The 19,827-nt window shown below is 39.6% G+C and overlaps 1 protein-coding gene across 1 annotated transcript in view; it reads left to right on the top strand.

The window, feature by feature from the left end:
- The window catches only part of LOC125939481 (uncharacterized), a 225,910-nt gene extending 207,410 nt beyond the window's left edge, over window positions 1-18,500 (top strand). Inside the window, exons 14-17 of the mRNA XM_049654940.1 lie at window positions 9,031-9,249; window positions 11,547-11,799; window positions 17,770-17,933; window positions 18,380-18,500. Coding sequence (XP_049510897.1) covers window positions 9,031-9,249; window positions 11,547-11,799; window positions 17,770-17,933; window positions 18,380-18,500 — 757 coding nt within the window. The remainder of the gene's footprint in view (window positions 1-9,030; window positions 9,250-11,546; window positions 11,800-17,769; window positions 17,934-18,379) is intronic.
- The last annotated feature ends 1,327 nt before the right edge of the window (window positions 18,501-19,827 follow it).

Raw genomic sequence — 19,827 nt, forward strand, 5'->3', positions numbered from 1 at the left:
ATATCTCTATAATGTATATCATGTAGATATAGGATATAGATATAGATAAATGTTTATTTATATATACATATATATCTATATATAGATATACATTTATACATATATATATAGATATAGATACACATATATATACATATACATATACATATATATACATATATAGATATACAGATGTATACAGATGTATACATATATATAGATATACATATATATACATATATACATATACATATGTATACATATATACATATATATATCTATATATGTATATATATAAATAAACATCTGTATCTATATATATATATCTATAGATTAATGTTTATTTATTTTGAGAGAGAGAAATAGAGAGTGAGCAGGGGCAGGGTAGAGAGAAAGGGAGACAGAGAATCCCAAGCAAGCTCCACACTGCCAGCACAGAGCCCAATGCAGGGCTCGAACCCATGAACTGTGAAATCATGACCCGAGCTGAAAGCAAGAGTCAGACGCTTAACCAACTGAGCCGCCCATGCACCCCAAGCCTCACTAAATATATTAATACTAATTTCGTAATGCATTTTTACTGAGCTGCAGTATAAGTTCTTGGTACATGTAAATGAGTTGTGAACGTTCTTCCTGCCAGCCCCGTCGGCCCCCATGCACTTGGCCACACGGGTCGTGGAAACACAAGCTGTGGTATCACACTAACATTAAATTCAAATCTAGATGCTTGTTTTGTTCTGTCTCCTAATAGCTGTATGATCTAGAGCAAGTAATTTGAACTTTCTCAGTTTTCATTTCCCCATCTGTAAAATGTGTATAGAAACACCTGTCTTCCAAAGTGGCTCTGTAAATTAAATATAGTATACACATATTATATACTGTGTATATTTTTATTGTATCAGTTTTTATTGTCTATGCCAAAAATTCTCACTTACCTTAAAAACCCTTATCCATAAACTATTTTTCAGGGACGTGAATGAAGGAGGAGGGTTTTGTCTAGATTAAGTGGGTTTGCAGCTGTAAACCAACATATGGGAAAAGAGTATCTTCAAAGAGTAGTTGAGTTTATATTGTTCAAGCTTGTGATAGCTGATTCCATTCGAAGAGAATATTTATATTAATCTGAGGGACAAGCACCTGTATATATATTTTTTAGTTTTTACATCATTTCCACATACTGGGTATTGACAATGTGTCTCAATCATTCTAATGGCTTCTTACCATGTTGGTGACTTCATCAAACTGTTTTCCAGTTCTGATATGTCTTGAACCTCACTTCCGTAAGTATGACAGACTATTGGGCAAATTTTCATGGATTTTTCATGAGCATTTCCATATGTGGGTCAATATGAGCTTATTGTTTCCTCATTTTCCCTTCTTCATCACTAAATGCTTTTCTCTAATATGGCAAGCCGCTCTTTGGATGAGCTACCCGAGCCAGAAACTTTGGAACCATTTTAGATTCTTTTCTTCGGGATCCCGAATTCAAACAGTCTCCAAGTCCTGTTCATCTTAGTCAACTGTCTCTCAAATCCATCTCTTTGTCCCTGTCCTACACCCCTCTAATTCCCTTTTCCTCTAAAAGGGCTGCTGTTGGCAAATGCTATTGGCATTTGGGGTGTTAAAAGTTGAACTGTTGTCCTTCAATAATGTGTTGAAGTTGTAGGACTTAGTACCTCAACAGGGTTACTGTAAAGGTAAGCTAAAACGTGATCGTGCTAGAGTAGAGTGGGCCCTTAATCCAATATGGCTGATGTCTTTATTTGTGAAGACACAGATGAACAAAGGAAAGACAGCCATGTAAAACTGGAGACAGAGATTGGATTTTTGCTGCCACTAGGCAAGGAATGCTTGAGGCTACCAGAAGCTGAAGAATCTTTCCTTCTCCACCTCCCCATCCCCTGGAAACTTCAGAGAAAGCATGGCCCTGCCAACACCTTGATTTAGGACTTTTAGACTCCAGAACTGTGAGAGAATACATTTATGTTGTTTAAAACTACCCAATTCATGGTGATAGTAGCCCTCGGGAACTAACGTAGGGGTCAGGAGAAATCTTTATCAGATGAGACTCTCAAGCACATTTCATGAAGCTTTGTGCCTTTTCCATCCTTCAAGTTATTGTGACAGCAAAGAACACCTATGCCCATACTTCTGAAAGGTCTACAGTTGTGCTCATCATTGAGCAGTACTAATCAGTCATCATCTAAGTCATAATCTGTTCTCCCCTTTGGTCTGAACCTACCCAAACTATTTCCCCCCTGCAGCTAGAGCAGTATTTCTAAAACACAAACATGCCATCCCCCCATCTCCTTCCCCTTTAGTTACTCCAAGGGCTACTAAGAGTGCCAGGATGGAGTGAACACTCTGCAGCATGGCATCCATTAATCGGGTTTCCACCAACAGACCCCTTCACCTACTTGGACTTTCTCCACCCACCCTATGCAACTTATATTCAGCTTTAGAAATAGAACTCTCTTGTCCTGAGCAGTGCATGTGTGATGGAATGCCCTCCTAGCTTTCCCATATACTTCTTCCTCTCATTTGTCTGATTCCTCTTTACCTCATAGGTCTCGGGGGGAAGCCTTCTTTGGCCCAGTTGGAGATAGGTGTCCATCCTGTGTTTTCTCATAGCATTCTGTATGTCACTGTAACACTTCTCACCCTGGATTTTGTCCCTGGATTTTATTTGTCTTTTCACTGATTTGTCTCTTCCAATAGAATGAAATTGCTGTGGGTGAGTGACAATGTTGCTCATCTGTGAAAACCCAGAACCTGTATCTATATTAGTGTTTTGGTGCTGCTTAAAGCAACACAAGTTTATGATTGTACAGTTCTGGAGGTCAGAAGTCTGAAATGGGTCTCACTGAGCTGAACTTAGGGGCCAGCAGAACTACATGTTTTATTTTCTGGATTCTAGGGAGAATGTTTCCTTGCTTGTTCCAGCTCCTAGAAGCTGGTCTTATCCCTTGCCTCATGGCTCCCTTCTTCCATCTTCAAAGCCAAGACATTTGAGACAAGTCTTTCGCACACTGCCATTCTTCTGGTACTCCTTCTTGTTGTCTCCCTCTCTCTTCTGCTTTCCCTTCTCACTTTTTAAGGACCCTTGTGAATTCACTGAGCTCACCCAAATAACCCATAATAATCTACTTTAAACTCAATTGCTTAGCAAACTTAATTCTGTACACTACCTTAATTGTCCTTTGCCATATAATTTAACATAATTGCAGGTTACAAGGATTGGGGTGTGGGCATATTTGGGGGAGGCCATTATTCTGCTTACTACATCATCCCAGGGCATGACATTTACATTTATTTAATGACGATCTGCTGAATGAATGAGTTGTGTCCAATTAAACCAACTTCCATAAAAGAAGAACCCTTTCCTTCTCTCAGGTTTTGATAAAGTGTCTCTCTTTCAAGCAGGCTACACTTTCTTGTCTTGTTAAACTGATGGAGAGCTCCTAATGGCAAGTCTGGATACAGTGGTTAGAAAACTCTTACCAGTTGTATAAAGTTGGGCAAATCACTTAACTGATTGGGGCTTTAGTTCCGCTTCTGAAAAAGTCTGAGGGAATCTGATGAGGCCTTCTCCAACATTAACACAGTATAACCTATCCATGTTTCTTTGATACCCTCATTAGAATGATTCCCTGAAATGCTGAATATTAAGTCTTAGAAAAAGCTTCACAATCACCGAGGGTTCTATGTTCAAAAACTTGATAAATGGAGCACAGTGAAAAAAGAAATGAGAAATACCCCCCCCCCCAGAAGAATTACAAAAAAAAATTAAAAAAAAAACAAACAAACTTGATTTTTAAAAATGTTATGTTTATGGAGCACCTGGGTGGCTCAGTCAGTACAGCATCTGACTTTGACTCAGGTCATGATCTCACAGCTCCTGAGTTCGAGCCCCACGTGGGGCTCTGTGCTGACAACTCATGCCTGGAACCTGCTTTGGATTCTGGGTCTCCCTCTCTCTCTGCCCCTCCCCCACTGGTGTTCTCTTTCTCTCTCAAAAATAAATAAGCATTAATTTTTTTTCAATGCTACACTTAGTGTATGGTTAGTCATACAGAAGAAAGGAATATGGAAATTTTAGTGCCATTTATTGATAGTCACTTCTTAAAAGGATTATTATGCACAGCTGATAAATGGTGGGTTTGGGTTGTATACAAATCCCTAAGGACTCCTATTCACTGTTCGATGTAAAAGAATGCATTCCATGCTTTTTTTTTTTTCCCATAAAGCAACTTGGGTCTTTTTTTTTTTTTTATTATTACACTGATGGATCATAGAAATCTTGTTTGATATCGGGTCTCTATAAGGACTGGGCATGGAAAGGGGGATATATGTGTGTCATATGAAATGTGGCTGAAGTTCAGAGAAATAGGTTTCATTTAATAGCTGAATACTGGATGACCTGACCATTCTTCTCAGCCTCTGGCAGCTCACCCTGTGAGCGAAAGAGGATTCGCCTGCATGAACCGAGGAGTAGTTGCTGGCCTCAATGTGATTTTGCAGTGATCTGTGTGCTCTCCGGCTTCCTTCATAACCAACAAATCAATTCCCACTATACGTATTACACACCCCAGTGGCAGAGGCCATTTATTATCCTTTTGATGGTCATACTCTTTGTACATAACCAAGAAAGATTACAGGGGAAGGAGAGAACAGTGGAAATGTGGATGAAGATATTGTACAATGGCCCTGCATCTTATACTATGCCTTGAATGTGTACGAGAATAAAAGAGAGGCTTGCTTTCAAGAAAATGTTGAAACATGGATGCAGAGTTTTCTTTTGAATGAAATCTATTTCAGGAACAACGGATCGAGAGAGGGTTGTGGATGTAATTCTCCGTCGGTACACCCTTGGATTTCAGGTGCAAATTCGAAATGATTAAGAGAAACAGACAGTCACTGTGATATGAGAATTGTCTGTAAGGCTCTCCTTGATGAGTTTTGTTCACCTGATAAGCTTGTTGATAACTTCTTTTTATTTGGCATCATTTGGCATCAACTAATTCCTTTATTAATTTCTAACTCTGAAGTCTGTAATTGTTCAAACTCTAAATGATGGATTCCAGGTTTTTCCTAATTCTTTGGTTCCCGATGTTCGAGTTACCACTGTTAAATGAACAAGTAAAATCAAATATTGAAGTGTGTTAAGCAGGTACAAAGCAATTGAGTATTTTGAGTTAGATATAAATGCTCCACGATGATGTTTTAGTATTATTTGTCCTAACTCACATGCCCCAGAAACCAATATGTGTATCTGAATGTGAATGGGAAACATTTATCAGTGAAACTCATGGCAAAAGTATGACTTTATAGTGGGTTCTGTGAATAAACACTTAAACTGCTTAGTCATTTGTCTCAATGGGTATGAAAAGAACAGTGGAAATTTTCAAAGGTCAAATAGGCTACCGTCTCTTCTGTTTTGCATCATTTGAGATTTTCTGGTGTTTTGCAAACAACACAATGCCAAATCTGTATTTGATTTTCTCTTCTCTTTGAAGGGGCAAAACAGCAACGGAATAATTAACCGAAGAGGAGCGGGCACAGACTATTTTGCTTTAGGAGGGTAGAAAGTTCTGGGTTTCATTTCACATGATGATAAATGTAGCAAGGTATTCTGGAATCCTCCTATGAGGACTCTGTTACCAATGGTAAACCCAAACCTCTGAGGGGCCTGTTTCCTGTTTAGCTGTTCCTCGTTTGTATAATTGAAAAGCATCCTCAGTACAGACTCTGCACGGAGTTCTGGGTTAGACGATGGTCTACATCTTCATGGCAAAATACAGACCCGAACAACAAAGGAACGGTCGATGTCAAATTCAGTGCCTCCTTAGTCCGGTGCAGACCAGAAGGCTAAAGTCTTGGGTTGGAATTCTGAGAACAATATGGTTTATTTTGTTTGTGTGTGTGTTTTGTTTTTTACTTTCTGTTGTCGTCCGTTTGTTCTTTGTTCCCCCAAGGACTCTTAGTTCTATTATTTATCTTCTCCTTTTCATGGTGCAATTATCATCGTATTTAACAGTCTTCAGAGAGAGATGAGCTTTTGCATATACAATCTTGTGTATCTCTCTATGAATCCCATTTCTTTTATGTTCTCACGCTGCCTCAACTTGCTTTGGTTTTATCATTGTTACTGAACTACTTTGTATCATACTAGCTTCTTCTTTGGTAAGATGTTTTTAATCCGGACCATTTTTGGTTGAGGAATTTCCCAAATTATTCTAGAAACATATTCTAGAGCAGAATCAGACAGGCTAAGGTTCCAAGACAGGACTTGGAACCTAGTTATTATAAAGATCAATTACTGATTCAACAAAACCAACATTTTATTAAGCTGGTGATGGTATATACCGATGATAGTTACTGCTTGAGTTAAGTAACATATGCATCTCCTGTTTATATCTTTTTAAAATGAAAGGAATCATATCAACTGCTATGTTTCTTAGGCTTGATGGAAGGCCAGCCTATTTCAAAGCAGCTCTGGTAAATATTGGAAGAGGGGAAAGAGGGTGAAAGCGTGGATTGAGTATTTACTCTTTTGTGATGACAGTGCAGATTCACACTGTTCAAAATGTTTTACATCTGTTAATTTGGTGATTATACTGACCCTGCCTTATGGGGTACTATCACTACTCCCCTTTTCCATATGAGCAAACTGAGGCATAGATAGGAATTCTATGTAGGCATTGAGGCTTTGGGCATTTGAGTCCAGAATTTGTATTTCTAGTCGGTAAGCTATGGGAATCCTACTGTATACTCCTTGCACATTTTCTTGGGATTAGGAGGGGAACAAGTTCTGCCTCGACAGTTGTTTTCAAATACTTCTTCATCTTCTTTCCTGCAAAAGCTCTAATTTTATAAACTTTGAAAACATCGCTTTATCCCAATACCAAACAGAGAGAGGAAACCGAAGCTAAGTCAGAACACCTTGCATGTAATTATTTTACATTTAGTTTCAACTGAAAATGTCAGTATAGTGTTAAAGAATAAAAGACTTTTTAAGCTTCAAATTTTCATTACCATAGTTTTAGTGATATATTAACAATGCGTTTCAATTTTTAAAATAAGATAGTTAAGGGACACATGTACTCCAATGTTTATAGCGGCGCTTTCGACAATAGCCAAATTATGGAAAGAGCCTACATGTCCATCAACTGATGAATGGATAAAGAAGAGTGGTTTATGTATACAATGGAATACTACTTGGCAATGAGAATGAAATCATGCCATTTGCAGCAACATGGATGGAACTGGAAGGTGTCATGCTAAGTGAAATAAGTCAGTCAGAGAAAGATAATGTATGTTTTCACTCATATGTGGAACTTGAGAAACTTAACAGAAGACCATGGGGGAAGGGGAGGGGGAAAAATAGTTACAAACAGAGAAGGAGGGAGGCAAACCATAAGAGACTCTTAAATACAGAGAACAAACTGAGGGTTGATGAGGGGCGGGTGGCAGAGAGGGAAAAATGGGTGACGGGCATTGAGGAGGGCACTTGTTGGGAGGAGTACTGGGTGTTGTATGTAAGCGATGAACCACGGCAATCCACCCCCAAAACCAAGAGCACACTTTACACACTGTATGTTAGCCAATTTGACAATAAATTATATTAGAATATAAAATAAAATAAGTAAAATAAAATAAAAATAAATAAAATAAGATAGTCAACTTTATATTTTTAATTAAAAAAAATAAACTATTTTTTGAGAGCGTCAGGGAAGGGCGGAGAGAGCGGGAGACAGAGGATCTGAAACAAGGTCTGTGTGGACAGTGGAGAGCCTGATGCAGGGCTGGAACTCACAAACCTTGAGATCGTGACCTGAGCTGAAATCGACAGTTGGATACTTAACCACCTGAGCCTCCCAGCACCCCCGAAATAGTTAAATGTTTAACAGGTTATAACCAAAAATGAAATCTCATTTTAATAAAGAAGGATCATCGTGGGTAGGTGAGATAAGCAGGGGTATATTACAGATTTTAAAGATTTTTAAAAATAAGTTTATTCTTTATAATAGTTCCTTTTCATATTTCTTTTAACATTTTGTATTGTTGTAAAAATACACATAACATAAAAATTTATCATCGTCACCATTTTGAAGTACCATTCAGCAATGCTAAGTGCATTCACATCATCATGCAGCCGATCTCCACAATTTCCTCATCTTGCAGAACTGAAACTTTATACCATCAACCCCCGCCCCCGACCCCAGACCCGGGAAAACTGCATTCTGCTTTCTATCTTTCTGAATTTGACTATTCTAGCTCCCACACGTAAGTTAGCCCTACGGTATTTGTCTCTTTGTGACTGGCTTGATTCACTTAGCATAATGTCCTCTGGGTCGAGCCACGTGGCAGCACGTGCTAGTTTCCTTTCTTCTTAAGGCTGAATAATTCATTGGGTGGACACTTGGGTGGCTTCTGCCTTTTGGCTGTAGTGAATAATGCTATGCACACGGGTGTGCAAATATCGGTGCGAGATTCTGCTTTGCATCCTTTTGGCTACCTACCCAGGAGGGGTATTGCTGGATCATATGTTAATTCTCATTTTCATTGTTTGAGGGCCTGCCATGCATTCTGTGTTCCCTAGCAAGGCTCCATTTTATGTTCTTACCGACAGGGCACAAGAGTTCCTATTTTTTCACATCCTCATCGACACTTGCTATTTTATGGCCTTCTTTTTCTTTTCCTCCTTTCTTCTTTTTCCTCTTCTTCCTCTTCATCTTCTTCTCCTCCTTTGCCTCCTTCTCCTCTTCTCCTCCTTCTTCTGCCCTTTTTTTTATTTTTGACAGTAGTCGTCCTAATAGGTGTGAGACGATATCTCACCGTGATTTTGATTTCCATTCCTGGGTGCATGCTTCTTTCCATGTTCCCTGGGGATCCTCCATCAGAGCCGAAAGAAATAGAGATCACTTGAGCTCAAGTATTTCAGGAATAGTCTCATTCAATTTTACTTTCACAATGTCTTTATTATCATTTCAAAATATCTTGCTGCCGGTTGTCCTGGGAGCTCGGGATTCATCATTTCTTTGTTTGTAGGTGTTCCTCGGTTGCTGATGGTTCTGGATCTAGAGAATTCTTCAAGCACCTTCATTTCGGGATGGTGTCGGCGTTCTCGGAACTTCAATTCGCTGAGTGGCGAAGCCAGGGCTTCTGGTACATCATCCTACTGATGGCATCTCTCTGGTTCCTGAGGCTCTACCTCCATTACCTTAGTCAGTGGCTTTTCCTCCAGGCCATTTCAATTCCTGTTACAAAGTGAGTGCCTTCCCCTGAAAGTTAAAGCGATGCATTTTCGTCTTGATAGGCCAAATGAAAGTACAAAACTCCTCTCCGTCCATGTAGTGCAAGACCTAAAATGCAGCACAGACCCAGGATTTGGAAAGACAAAAAATGTCTTTATCTCAGAGCAGGAACGTCTATTGCATTCTCATCTTCTGGGCCTCGATTTACAAATACGTAACTGGCACATCGATATTTATTTCAAATTGAACAGAGTCAAGTATGTTCTAATATCTGAGCAGAATCCAAAAAGGAGTTTAGCAACAGTGTTTTATTCTGTTTTGATTTTATCACAGTGACTCTGGCTGAGAGTAGTTTAGAAGTAATGTAAGTATGATTTATCACCTATACGCACAGAGGCAAAGATTGCTTCTTCTGCAAAGTGATTGAATTCAAACAATTACCAAACTCAAGCCCAGGCAGCTTTCCGGGCCATTATACCCTGGAAAAAGATGATACTTTACAGGTTATCTCTCCATAAACATGATTCCATAGCTGGTATAGATAAGCAAACAGATAGAAATCAATATAAGTAAAATTCATTTTCCCAAATGTAGATGTTCCAGATAAAAGTAAAGATGTGTGTATATTTTCTTTCTTTTTTTTTTTTTTTTTTAACATTTATTTATTATTGAGAGACAGAGAGAGACTGCATGAGCAGGGCAGGGGCAAAGAGAGAGGGAGACACAGTATCTGAAGCAGGCTCCAGGCTCTGAGCTGTCAGCACAGAGCCCGACGCGGGGCTCGAACCCACAAACGCGAGATCATGACCTGAGCCGAAGTTGGATGCTTAACCGACGGAGCCACTCAGGCGCCCCTTTTTTTTTTTAATTTTTTTTAAGATATGTGTATATTTTCAACTAAGAGGACTGCATACAACTTTAAGACACTATGAAAAAGAATGTGTGTGTATACTATATACACACACATGTGGTTTTTTGTCATGTTTTGAAATTAAGTCACAAATACATGAATGCTCTAGAATATGCACATTTACATATAATAAATTACTGTAGCTTCACAGGAGAATTTTTACCTAGCTATTATTTTTCTTCCTTTCTTCTCTTTTTTTTTCCCCTCTCTTCCTCTTTCCCTTTCTTCCGTGTGAGGGCTTCCAAAGCAGAAGGGACAAATGTTGTATGCTCGAGCTAGTTGCTTTTTGCTAACGGCTCTTTTACTTCTTCAATTAAAAAAAAAAAAAAGCTTTACCTTTATCGGCTGCTAGTAAAATGGGACTGTGAGAAAAATATCTGGGCAGCCTGGTTGATCTGATTTCTTAAGCATCAGAAGACCCAAGATATGATAGGATATTTTGTCTAGATCTGTAGGCTCGAATCCTGAATTAGCTCTACACCCAACTGTAGTTGTGAGACAAGACAGTAACTACAGCCACCATGATCATTTCTCCTGCTCTGACTCTATGTTGGGCCCTCTGCTAAGAAATCTACGCACATTGCTTCATTTGATATTCACAACTGCATAGGAAGGAAGCATAAAGCTTCCGTCAAAGCAAAGGTCAGGGAGTAGATAAAATGAAGAACTCTTTTTAGTAGAGAGCTGCTAAGTAGGATACACAAGCAGAATTACAAAGGCTGAAATGCAGGGGAGGGAAAATTTAGAGCACGGTGAAGTCTCACTTTGCATGGAAAAAAGGTGCCAAGGCCTGGGTCAGTCTGTACTGGGCCTGCCTTGGTTTCAACCCTTAGGTTTTTAGGTTGTGTCACACTGTCCCTTTTAGAACAACTAAGAGATGCCCTATTTTTGTTGTTAGGAGAGCAGCGTTGTTTTCTATTTAAGGGTATATCTAGAGGAGTCACAGGAAAACTAATCACGTATGCTAAAGCTCAGAAGAGTTATTAGACTGATTTGTATTTCTGGTCCCTATCGGAGGTTGACCCATGGCTAGGTGCACTGATATATTTTGCATTTCGAATAGCCTACCTGTCAGTATGTGTTACTCGCAGGGCAGTTTTTATAGAATATAGAATGCTCTGCTCAGTGGATAGAATTGATATTCTTTCTATTGTTGCCTATGATACAAGAGCCACGGACAAGCTAGAAATAGCCTTTTACTGGAAAGTGAACTGTTGGGGTGGTACTTTGGGGTAGGGAAAGGTGAAGTTTCCTAACACCCGATTTGGGGGTAGTATTAAGTGTCATTGTTTGTATATTAAAAAAAAGAAAATGTGTCATTTAAAAAATTATTTTGTGTGCCTGGCATCTTGTATAATTTCTCTTGTTTACATGTGTGTGTTTGCTTTGTTCTCCTGCAGATTCCATTTTTCCCCTTTCACGGTTGAGCTTTGCTACCCATCTTCCTCACTTGCCATCAAAGAAGAGTTGCCCGTAGTGGTGGTGGGTCCTTTAATGCTGAATGCAGTGATACTTCCTTTGGTGCTGATCAGATGGGGCTGTCAGCTAATGTTTGCCTCCTGCCCTGATGTCTTGTCAAAATTAATCATTACCATGGGACTATGGACAGTTCTAGACCCATTGGCCGTGTTTATAGTGGATACTGTCCTCGGGGTAAGTCAAGTAAAATAATCGGGATATGAGTTCTTGACATAGAATTTAGCTTCAGTGCATGAATCAGCTGACATGAGAGGTTTCAAGAATCATGAGCAATTCACTATGTATCTTAAATTGAAGTTATTAAGCTTTCCACATCATAAAAAATTCTGGATGTCTATTATTATCCGTTGACGTGTTTTTAGCATCTTAAATGAACATTTGCAAAATAAGCAAGAAATAACGTTGGCGATCAGATCCAAACTAATTTTGGTGCATTTTCAAAAAAAAAAAAAAAACAAACCCTATTACAGCAAAGTCTTATTTGTAACTTTTTGTTGGTAACTTACTTTTTAGTAGTAAGGATTTTCACTGCCAAACTTTATTTAAAAAGTAATCATACAGTGGTTCCTTCAATTGGTTAGATTATTTATTTGCTTTGTGATCAACGACTCTTCTGTAATAAACACACTCAAGAAGAAGAAGAGCTTTTTAGACAATTCTAGGTAATAAATAAAATATAAAGCCTTCGTCCATAGGCATTTATTTTGACTTTTGTGATGCTAATAAAAGGACAGGAAATCTGAATTTTAACTAAATTTTTGTATTGTAGATCTGGCTATGAAATATAGCCCCAAGCAAGAGAGCGAACGGATACTATAAATAAATCAATATGATCAAATATTCATTTAAAAATTATCTTACTTTATCGAATAATATTCTACAATGGGTATATTTCTCCTATCAGGAAGAAAAAGGAAGGTTTCCCGATGGGTTTACATAGGTCGAGACTGTATTCATTGTGCCAAGCAGATCAAAGAGGTGGGGCATTTTGATGGACTCTACTTGTTAAGTGTTTGAAATGTGCTTTTAGAACTAAAGACCAAATTGGTGTTCAAACTGCATCGTGAAGATAGTGTCCTGGGTGCTGTGGTAGACAGCTAGGATGGGCAAAGCCAGTCACGGTTTTATTTCTGTCTCTCAGGTCGCACAATGCTGCAGCAGGTTTTCTCAAGGATCCTGGGCTTGCATCACTTGGGGGTCTTATTAAATGCAAATTCTGATTCGGCAGCTGGAGTGTGGGATTCTGCATTTTAACAGATTCCTAGGCGACACCAGAGATGTTGGCCCCATGGGCCAGACAGGGTGCCGGATGTTTTACTGAGAAGGCCTCTCTCCCTTTCCTTTGTTTGCCAGGTGGGGCTTTCACTTCTTCTGGGTTCCTGGGTTGTTCTCAACAAGACCGGGACCTAGGTGCACTGAGTCCCTTAATGGGTTGTTAAGCTTTGTGTGGGCATTCTGCCTGCGTATTTTGCATTAGAATGACCTCTGCTAGAAAGGCTTAGAACCTGCAGATAAGTGCAGTAGTTGACCCTGCGACCATGTAGATCATTTAACATTATTAAAATGAATTAAAATCAATGCACTTTGAACCTACCAATGTATCTAGTTTCTGGTCCCACTGCTGAGGATTCCGGGAAGAGCCACATACCAAGGACAGTTGATCAGTGTTTGGAAGGCCCGATTGTTTCCACGTTCAAACCTGCAACTACCCTCTTAAGCCTCAATACCGTCTAACACCTTGATGACAGGTCCGTAGAGGTTGTGTTTTCAACCCCATCTCTAAGTGTTTCCACCCTGATCGTTGGCCGCATTTCTGATTCTGAGTGGATTGAGCTGGAGCCAGTTGGACTTTGTCCACATTCCCACTTTCCTCAGACCCCAGGTGAGAGAGGACGAGACCACGCCCTCAGGTTGGTTGAGCAGGAAGTGTAGAGAAACATGCTGTGGACATTCTGGTAGCATCATGTTCCATGGCATCTCAGAATGCCTTCCAGAGGCCTGAGGTGCGTATTGAGCAGATGGGGCGCCGGTGTGATCCGCGACACCACATGTGAAGCCATTTGGAGAGGATGAGCGGCTATGTCTATGATCTTCTGAGATCTCCTCGTACAGAATGTCTGCAGCCCTCTCGGAATGGCTTTCTGTATTCCAGTCGAGTCCTCTAGAGAGATTAATAGCTGAAGGGTCCACTGTATCAAAGGCAGCTGACACAACGAGCAGTCTTAATATACTCTGGGGCCTCTGATGTAATCTATAGGAAAGTAGCCTCCAGCAGGGCCATCTCAGAACCAGTTCAGAGGTCTGTAACCCGATGGAAGCTGACTTGGACTCTAATAGATGAGTATGGCACCCATATCCTTCTCCACTTGGAAAGAAAAGCTGAAGGCTCGTTCCCCATCTGCACAATTATTGATTCTCCAATTAGAATCCATCATGCTTCATTGCAGATGACATCTAATTTTTCTGTCTTAAGAAAAAAAAAAAGTTTAAAGCTGCATGTAACCCACAGAGCAGCAGCACTGGAGTCTACACATGGACACTCCCAATAATTAAATCTAAATACACTTTTTAACATGCTCTCCAGGGGCGCCTGGGTGGCTCAGTCGGTTGAGCGTCCGACTTCGGCTCAGGTCATGATCTCATGCTTCATGGGTTTGAGCCCTGCGTCGGGCTCTGTGCTGACAGCTCAGAGCCTGGAGCCTGCTTCAGATTCTGTGTCTCCCTCTCTCTCTCTGCCCCTCTTCTGTTCGCGCTTTTTCTCGCTCTCAAAAATAAATATACGTTAAAGAAATTTTTAAACAAACAAACAAAAAACCAGAAAACAAGCTCTCCGGTGATGGAACAGCGCACCAAGTTTTCGAGGTGCTTCTCTAAAGCAGTGGTTCACAAAAAGGGGTCACTGGACCAATGGCATCAGTTTTACCAGGGAACTTAACTGCAGTGCAAATTGAAATGTAAAATCTCAGGCCCTGCACCAAGTCTGTGGAGTCAGAAAGTCTGGGAAGGAGCCCAGCCTCTGAGAAGGGGTTACTGTGTTTTAACAAGTCTTCCAGATGATTCTCATGCTCATTAAATTTAGAGAACTACTGTTCCACATGCCTTCATAGTTATCACAGACTGAATGTCACTCATGAGACTGGAGTTGTCTCAGTTCATACTTCCAGTTCTTTGAGCCCTTCTTTTTAGCAGATAAGCCCAGGGATCACTTGTATTGGATCCTGGTAGGCCCGCCAAGAGAGGCTACCTTATTTTCCTGATAGGTTTTGTTCTGGATCAATTTTTTTTTATGGCAATCTAAAAGGAGATGTGGCAGATGCAATGGTTTGAGGCTGAGGCATTGAGTGGCTGTTGATGGTGCTAATAACATTTTGTTAGTCTCTCAGTTTGCTGGTTCAGAAGTTGACAATGAATTCCCAGACCCCCACTGATGATACAACAGTTCCACTGAGTTCATAAATTCTTTTCGTGCCTAAGCCCCAATCTAGATAAAAAGTAGAGGAAGCATTTGCTATTGAATGTTTTAATTGATCAGCATGTATTTATTGACTATATAATCTCTGCCCGGGATTTTCTTTTTCTTTTAAGTTTATTCATTTATGTGGGGGTGGAGGGGAAAGGGCAGAGGGAGAGAAAGGGAGGGAGAGAGAATCCCAAGCAAGCTCCAAGTTGCCAATGCAGAGCCCACCGCAGGGCTGGAACTCGCAAAACCGTGAGATCCTGACCTGAGCCGAAACCAAGAGTCTGATGCTTAACCGACTGAGCCACCCAGGTGTCCCTCTCTGCGTAGGATTTTAAAAGAAACAGAATAAGTTTGAGGTTGTTTCTGCCCTCTGTATAGATAGTGAGAAAAGAATAGCACATAAGAACCAAGATCAAACAAAAGGCAGAATACAAGTGTCTTCATTCAGCCAATCATTCTTGAAAATCCATCAGAAATGGTCATGGTGTCATAGGAAGAGCATGGTAATAGAGCAATTTCCAAGGGGAAATTGGGTTCTGGTCCCAGCTCTGCCATTTGTCAGCCAGATGACGTTGGATAAGTCAGTTAACCTCTTCAATCTTCAACTTCTTCATATGTATCACAAAAAAAGTAGTAACACCTACAAATAGCGACACCTACCATACTCGTTTCACAGTATTGTTGGGACAGCCAGCTGAAAATACACTTTGAAAAATGTAAGGCACCACACATCAAAGATGAAAAGAATGAGGATAAAGATTGTAATGAAGTGATACGACTTACGCTGTGTATACAACATCAGGTAGAACAGCCATGGCCCCAGTGATCCAGGCAGGAACGTACAACCTAACTGGAGAATCACACACAAAGAGGAAGTATGGGCAGTGTGTTCTGAGTGCCTTCTGGTAGGCCTATCATCATTCCTTTATATCCTTTATTTTTTTTATTTTTATTTTTTAAAAATTTTTTTAATGTTTATTTATTATTGAGAGACAGAGAGGCACAGAGTGTGAGCAGGGGAGGGGACAGAGAGAGGGAGAGACACAGAATCCAAAGCAGGCTCCAGGCTCTGAGCTGTAAGCACAGAACCTGACGCGGGGCTCGAACTCACAAACTGTGAGATCATGACCTGAGCCGAAGTCGGTCGCCTAACCAACTGAACCACCCAGGCGCCCCCCTTATATCCTTTAAATCTTTGTTCAAATGGCACCTTTTCTGATTGCAGTATTTAATAATACACCCCCATCCCTCCTACACTTTTTTTCTGCTTTACGTTTTTCTTCGAGATTCTATCTTCTTATATGCCATATGTATCACTTAATCTTACTTACATGCTTACTATCACTTCCTTCCCCTCTCCCCAACCCCCAACTTAAAAGTAAGCTCCAAAAACAGGGCTTTCGTCCAATTTTATTCACTGTCTTACCTCCAGAGCTTAGTGACACATGATGGGCATTCACAACAATGTGTGTGGATCAAACGAGTGATCAACATCTATTGATTAGATTATGTTATTGGCATCAAATATATGCCAATATATTTTTGTTTGTTTGTTTTTCAGCAGTGAATACTGCGTCTATTTCTCTTCCTTTAAGAAATAGTAGAAAGATAAGATCTAGAAGAGGACAGGTATACGGCAACACTTACAGATCTTCTGCCTAAAGTCCAAGTGACGGTTCTGTGTTCTGCAAGGTAGACTGAGTGACAAGTACAGAATATAAAAATCAAAGTTTTGGCGTAACAGTGAAAGAACAGACAGTTGCGAGTCAGAAGATCTGACTTCTAGTCCTTGCCCAAATGTTAAAGGATACTTTGGTAAAGGGAAAATACAGATTAACCTCTCTAGGCTTCTGATTTTATCTATACATATGTGATATGGATTAGTTTTGAACATGCCCTTTTAAGCTATACTTACATAGTTTCCTGTTTCAAAAGTGAAGAAATTCTTCCTCCTTTCTTACGTTGAAGAAAACATACCTTATTTACATTTATATTGCATATTACTTCCACCTGATATCAGAGTCATAATTACAGAACATTTATGTTTTATAAAACTCAAAGGTCAAAGATGTCAAATGACAATGTTCTAGGTCCTCAACATTTAATATTGTTTTTAAAGACCTCATTGCCTTGTATTTATTTCAAACTCAGTAGAGGATATGCTTTTCCTTGTCTCTAATAAGGACTTATTGTTAAATTGACCTAATGTAAACTTTGGTTTCCAAGCTCACATTAAATAGCCTGATAACTTTTTTATAAGTTTCTAAAATAAGCCATCTATTTTATGCATAGCACAAATTAAATTCCTTTCAAATCTGCTTCAGAGAGAAAGGGATCTTTCCACCATCATATTTAATTTCTTCATATCTTGTGCTCATTAAATTCAGAAGTTAATAGTACATAAATAATATATGGCTTTCACTTTATGAATTACATGTAGAGTGTACACATTTAAAAGCTTATAGGGAAAACGAGGAGAAAAAAAAAACCTAGCAAACCAGCCATGCAAGCCAAGGGGTTTTCTTTTCCTTTACAGCTGAAGATCTGGTGGTCTTTACTACCCTGAAAATTCAATTTAAAAACAAATTGTGGTATCATATGGTTTTTGTGTATAAAATTAATCTCGCTTGATGATCAGTGTTTCCATCCTAATTTTTTTTTTAATTTGTATTTTTTTCCCTCAGCGGCTTACACAGAATGGGGAGACTCCCGTAGCTGACGCAGCAAAGCTGTACTGGGTGTTTGTAAGAACCATGCAGTCGGGAATTCTCGGTGTCATGCTCACAGTGCTAATTTACATCCTCCTGTTCATCATTTCTTCTTTGATTTTGTATTTGTACTGTCTCAGGTAAGGTGCTTCAATCTTTTTTGGGTCTTTAGAGTGTTCAGTCTTGTTCTGCAGTCAGGCTGTGAGACTGTGGTTGAAGAAGAGAAGTTAGAATCACATCTACCCATCTAAGATAGAAATGTCCTTGGTTGTTTGTAGCAACTGTCATGAAAATCAGCTGAGAAATTAATTGACTTTTGGGGGAAAATTTCTCCATAATGGAGAGATCACATTTTTCTGCAAATCATTGTACTTAGCGCTTCCAACTAGGGGCCAACAAGAAACAAGGAGTAATCCCGTGATACCCAAAATATTCTGGTAAGTTTCTTGGGCAGCTCATGTAAAATTCTTTTTTTCTCCTCCTTCCAACCCACTCTCTTTCCATTCTTCCTGCCCCCGCCAGAATCACCAATAGAAGAATCACCCTGCAGCTTTTATCCTGAATGTCATAGGATCTGGTTTTCCAGTTTGCTCATTTGGCAAGCAATGTATGTGAATGAAAAAGATGAGAGAAGCAACAAATTTGAGGCAGCACGAAAAGGGCTAGGAACACATTTCACTCTGTTGATGGTGTCCTTTGTTGTGTAGAAGCTTTCGAGTTGGAAATAGTCCCACTTACTCAATTTTGCCTTAGTTGCCTGTATTTTCAAAAGCTATTTTCATATCCGTGTAATCGTTGTCAAATACAATGTCATGAAGCTGGATATCCATTTGCATATGGATATCCAGTTTTCACAGCACCATTTGTTGAAAAGATCATCCATTACCCACTGTATATTCTTGGCATCCTTGTTGAAGATTGGTTGACTGTATATACGTGGATTTATTTCTGGGATCTTTAGTTTGTTCTATTGGTCTAAATGTCTGTATTTATGCCATCACCACACTGTCTTAATTACTGTATCTTTGTAACATAATCCAGCAACTCCACTTCTAGAGATTTATCCAAAAGAAATACAATCAGGATCTCAAAGAGATATTAGCACTCCCATGTTCATTGCAGCATTATCCACAATTGCCAAGATAGAAAAACAACCTAAATGTTCAACAGCAGATGAATGGATAAAGAAAATATTGTGGAGGGGTGCCTGGGTGGCTCAGTCAGTTGAGTGTCTGACTTCAGCTCAGGTCATGATTTCATGGTTCATGGGTTCGAGCCCCACATCAGGCTCTGTGCTGACAGTTTGCTCAGAGCCTGGAGCCTCCTTTGGCTTCTGTGTCTCCTTCTCTCTCTGCTCCTTCCCCACTTGTGCTTTGCCTCTCTTAAAAATAAATAAATGTTAAAAAAATAAGAAAAAAAGAAAACGTTGTGGACACACACAATGGAATATTATTCAGCTTTGGAAAAGAAGGTCATCTTGCAATATGTGACAATGTGGAAGAACCTTGAGAACATTATGCTAAATGAAATAAGCCAGTCACAGGAAGACAAATACTGTATGATTCCACTTATATGAAGCATCTAAAATAGTCAAAGTCATAGAAGCATAGAGTGGAATGGTGATTGTTAGGGTCTAATGGGGAGGGGGAAATAGAGAATTGCTTTACAGCAGACATAAAGTTTCACTTACGCAAGATGATTTAGTTTTGAGATCTGCTGTACGACATCAGGCCTATAATTAACAATACTCTATTATACACTTAAAGATTATTAAGAAAGTATATTTCATGTTAAGTGTTCTTACCATAATTAACAAAGAAAAAAGTGCTAGGAGGAGGTCAACACAAGTGTCTCTGAAAGCATACATAGAGCAAAGGAACCAAGACAGGTCTGGAAGAGGATTGGGGCAGAAACCAAAGACATCAGTGGAAATATAACCCTTGAGTAATTTTCAGAGGTTTCGTATAATTTGGCTGGAGAAAAACAGAAGAGAACACATTCACGGGCAAAGGAAAGATGTGTGAACCCACGTGA

The sequence above is a fragment of the Panthera uncia genome, assembly GCF_023721935.1.
Source record: "Panthera uncia isolate 11264 chromosome B2 unlocalized genomic scaffold, Puncia_PCG_1.0 HiC_scaffold_25, whole genome shotgun sequence".
NCBI classification, from domain to species: Eukaryota; Metazoa; Chordata; class Mammalia; order Carnivora; family Felidae; genus Panthera; species Panthera uncia.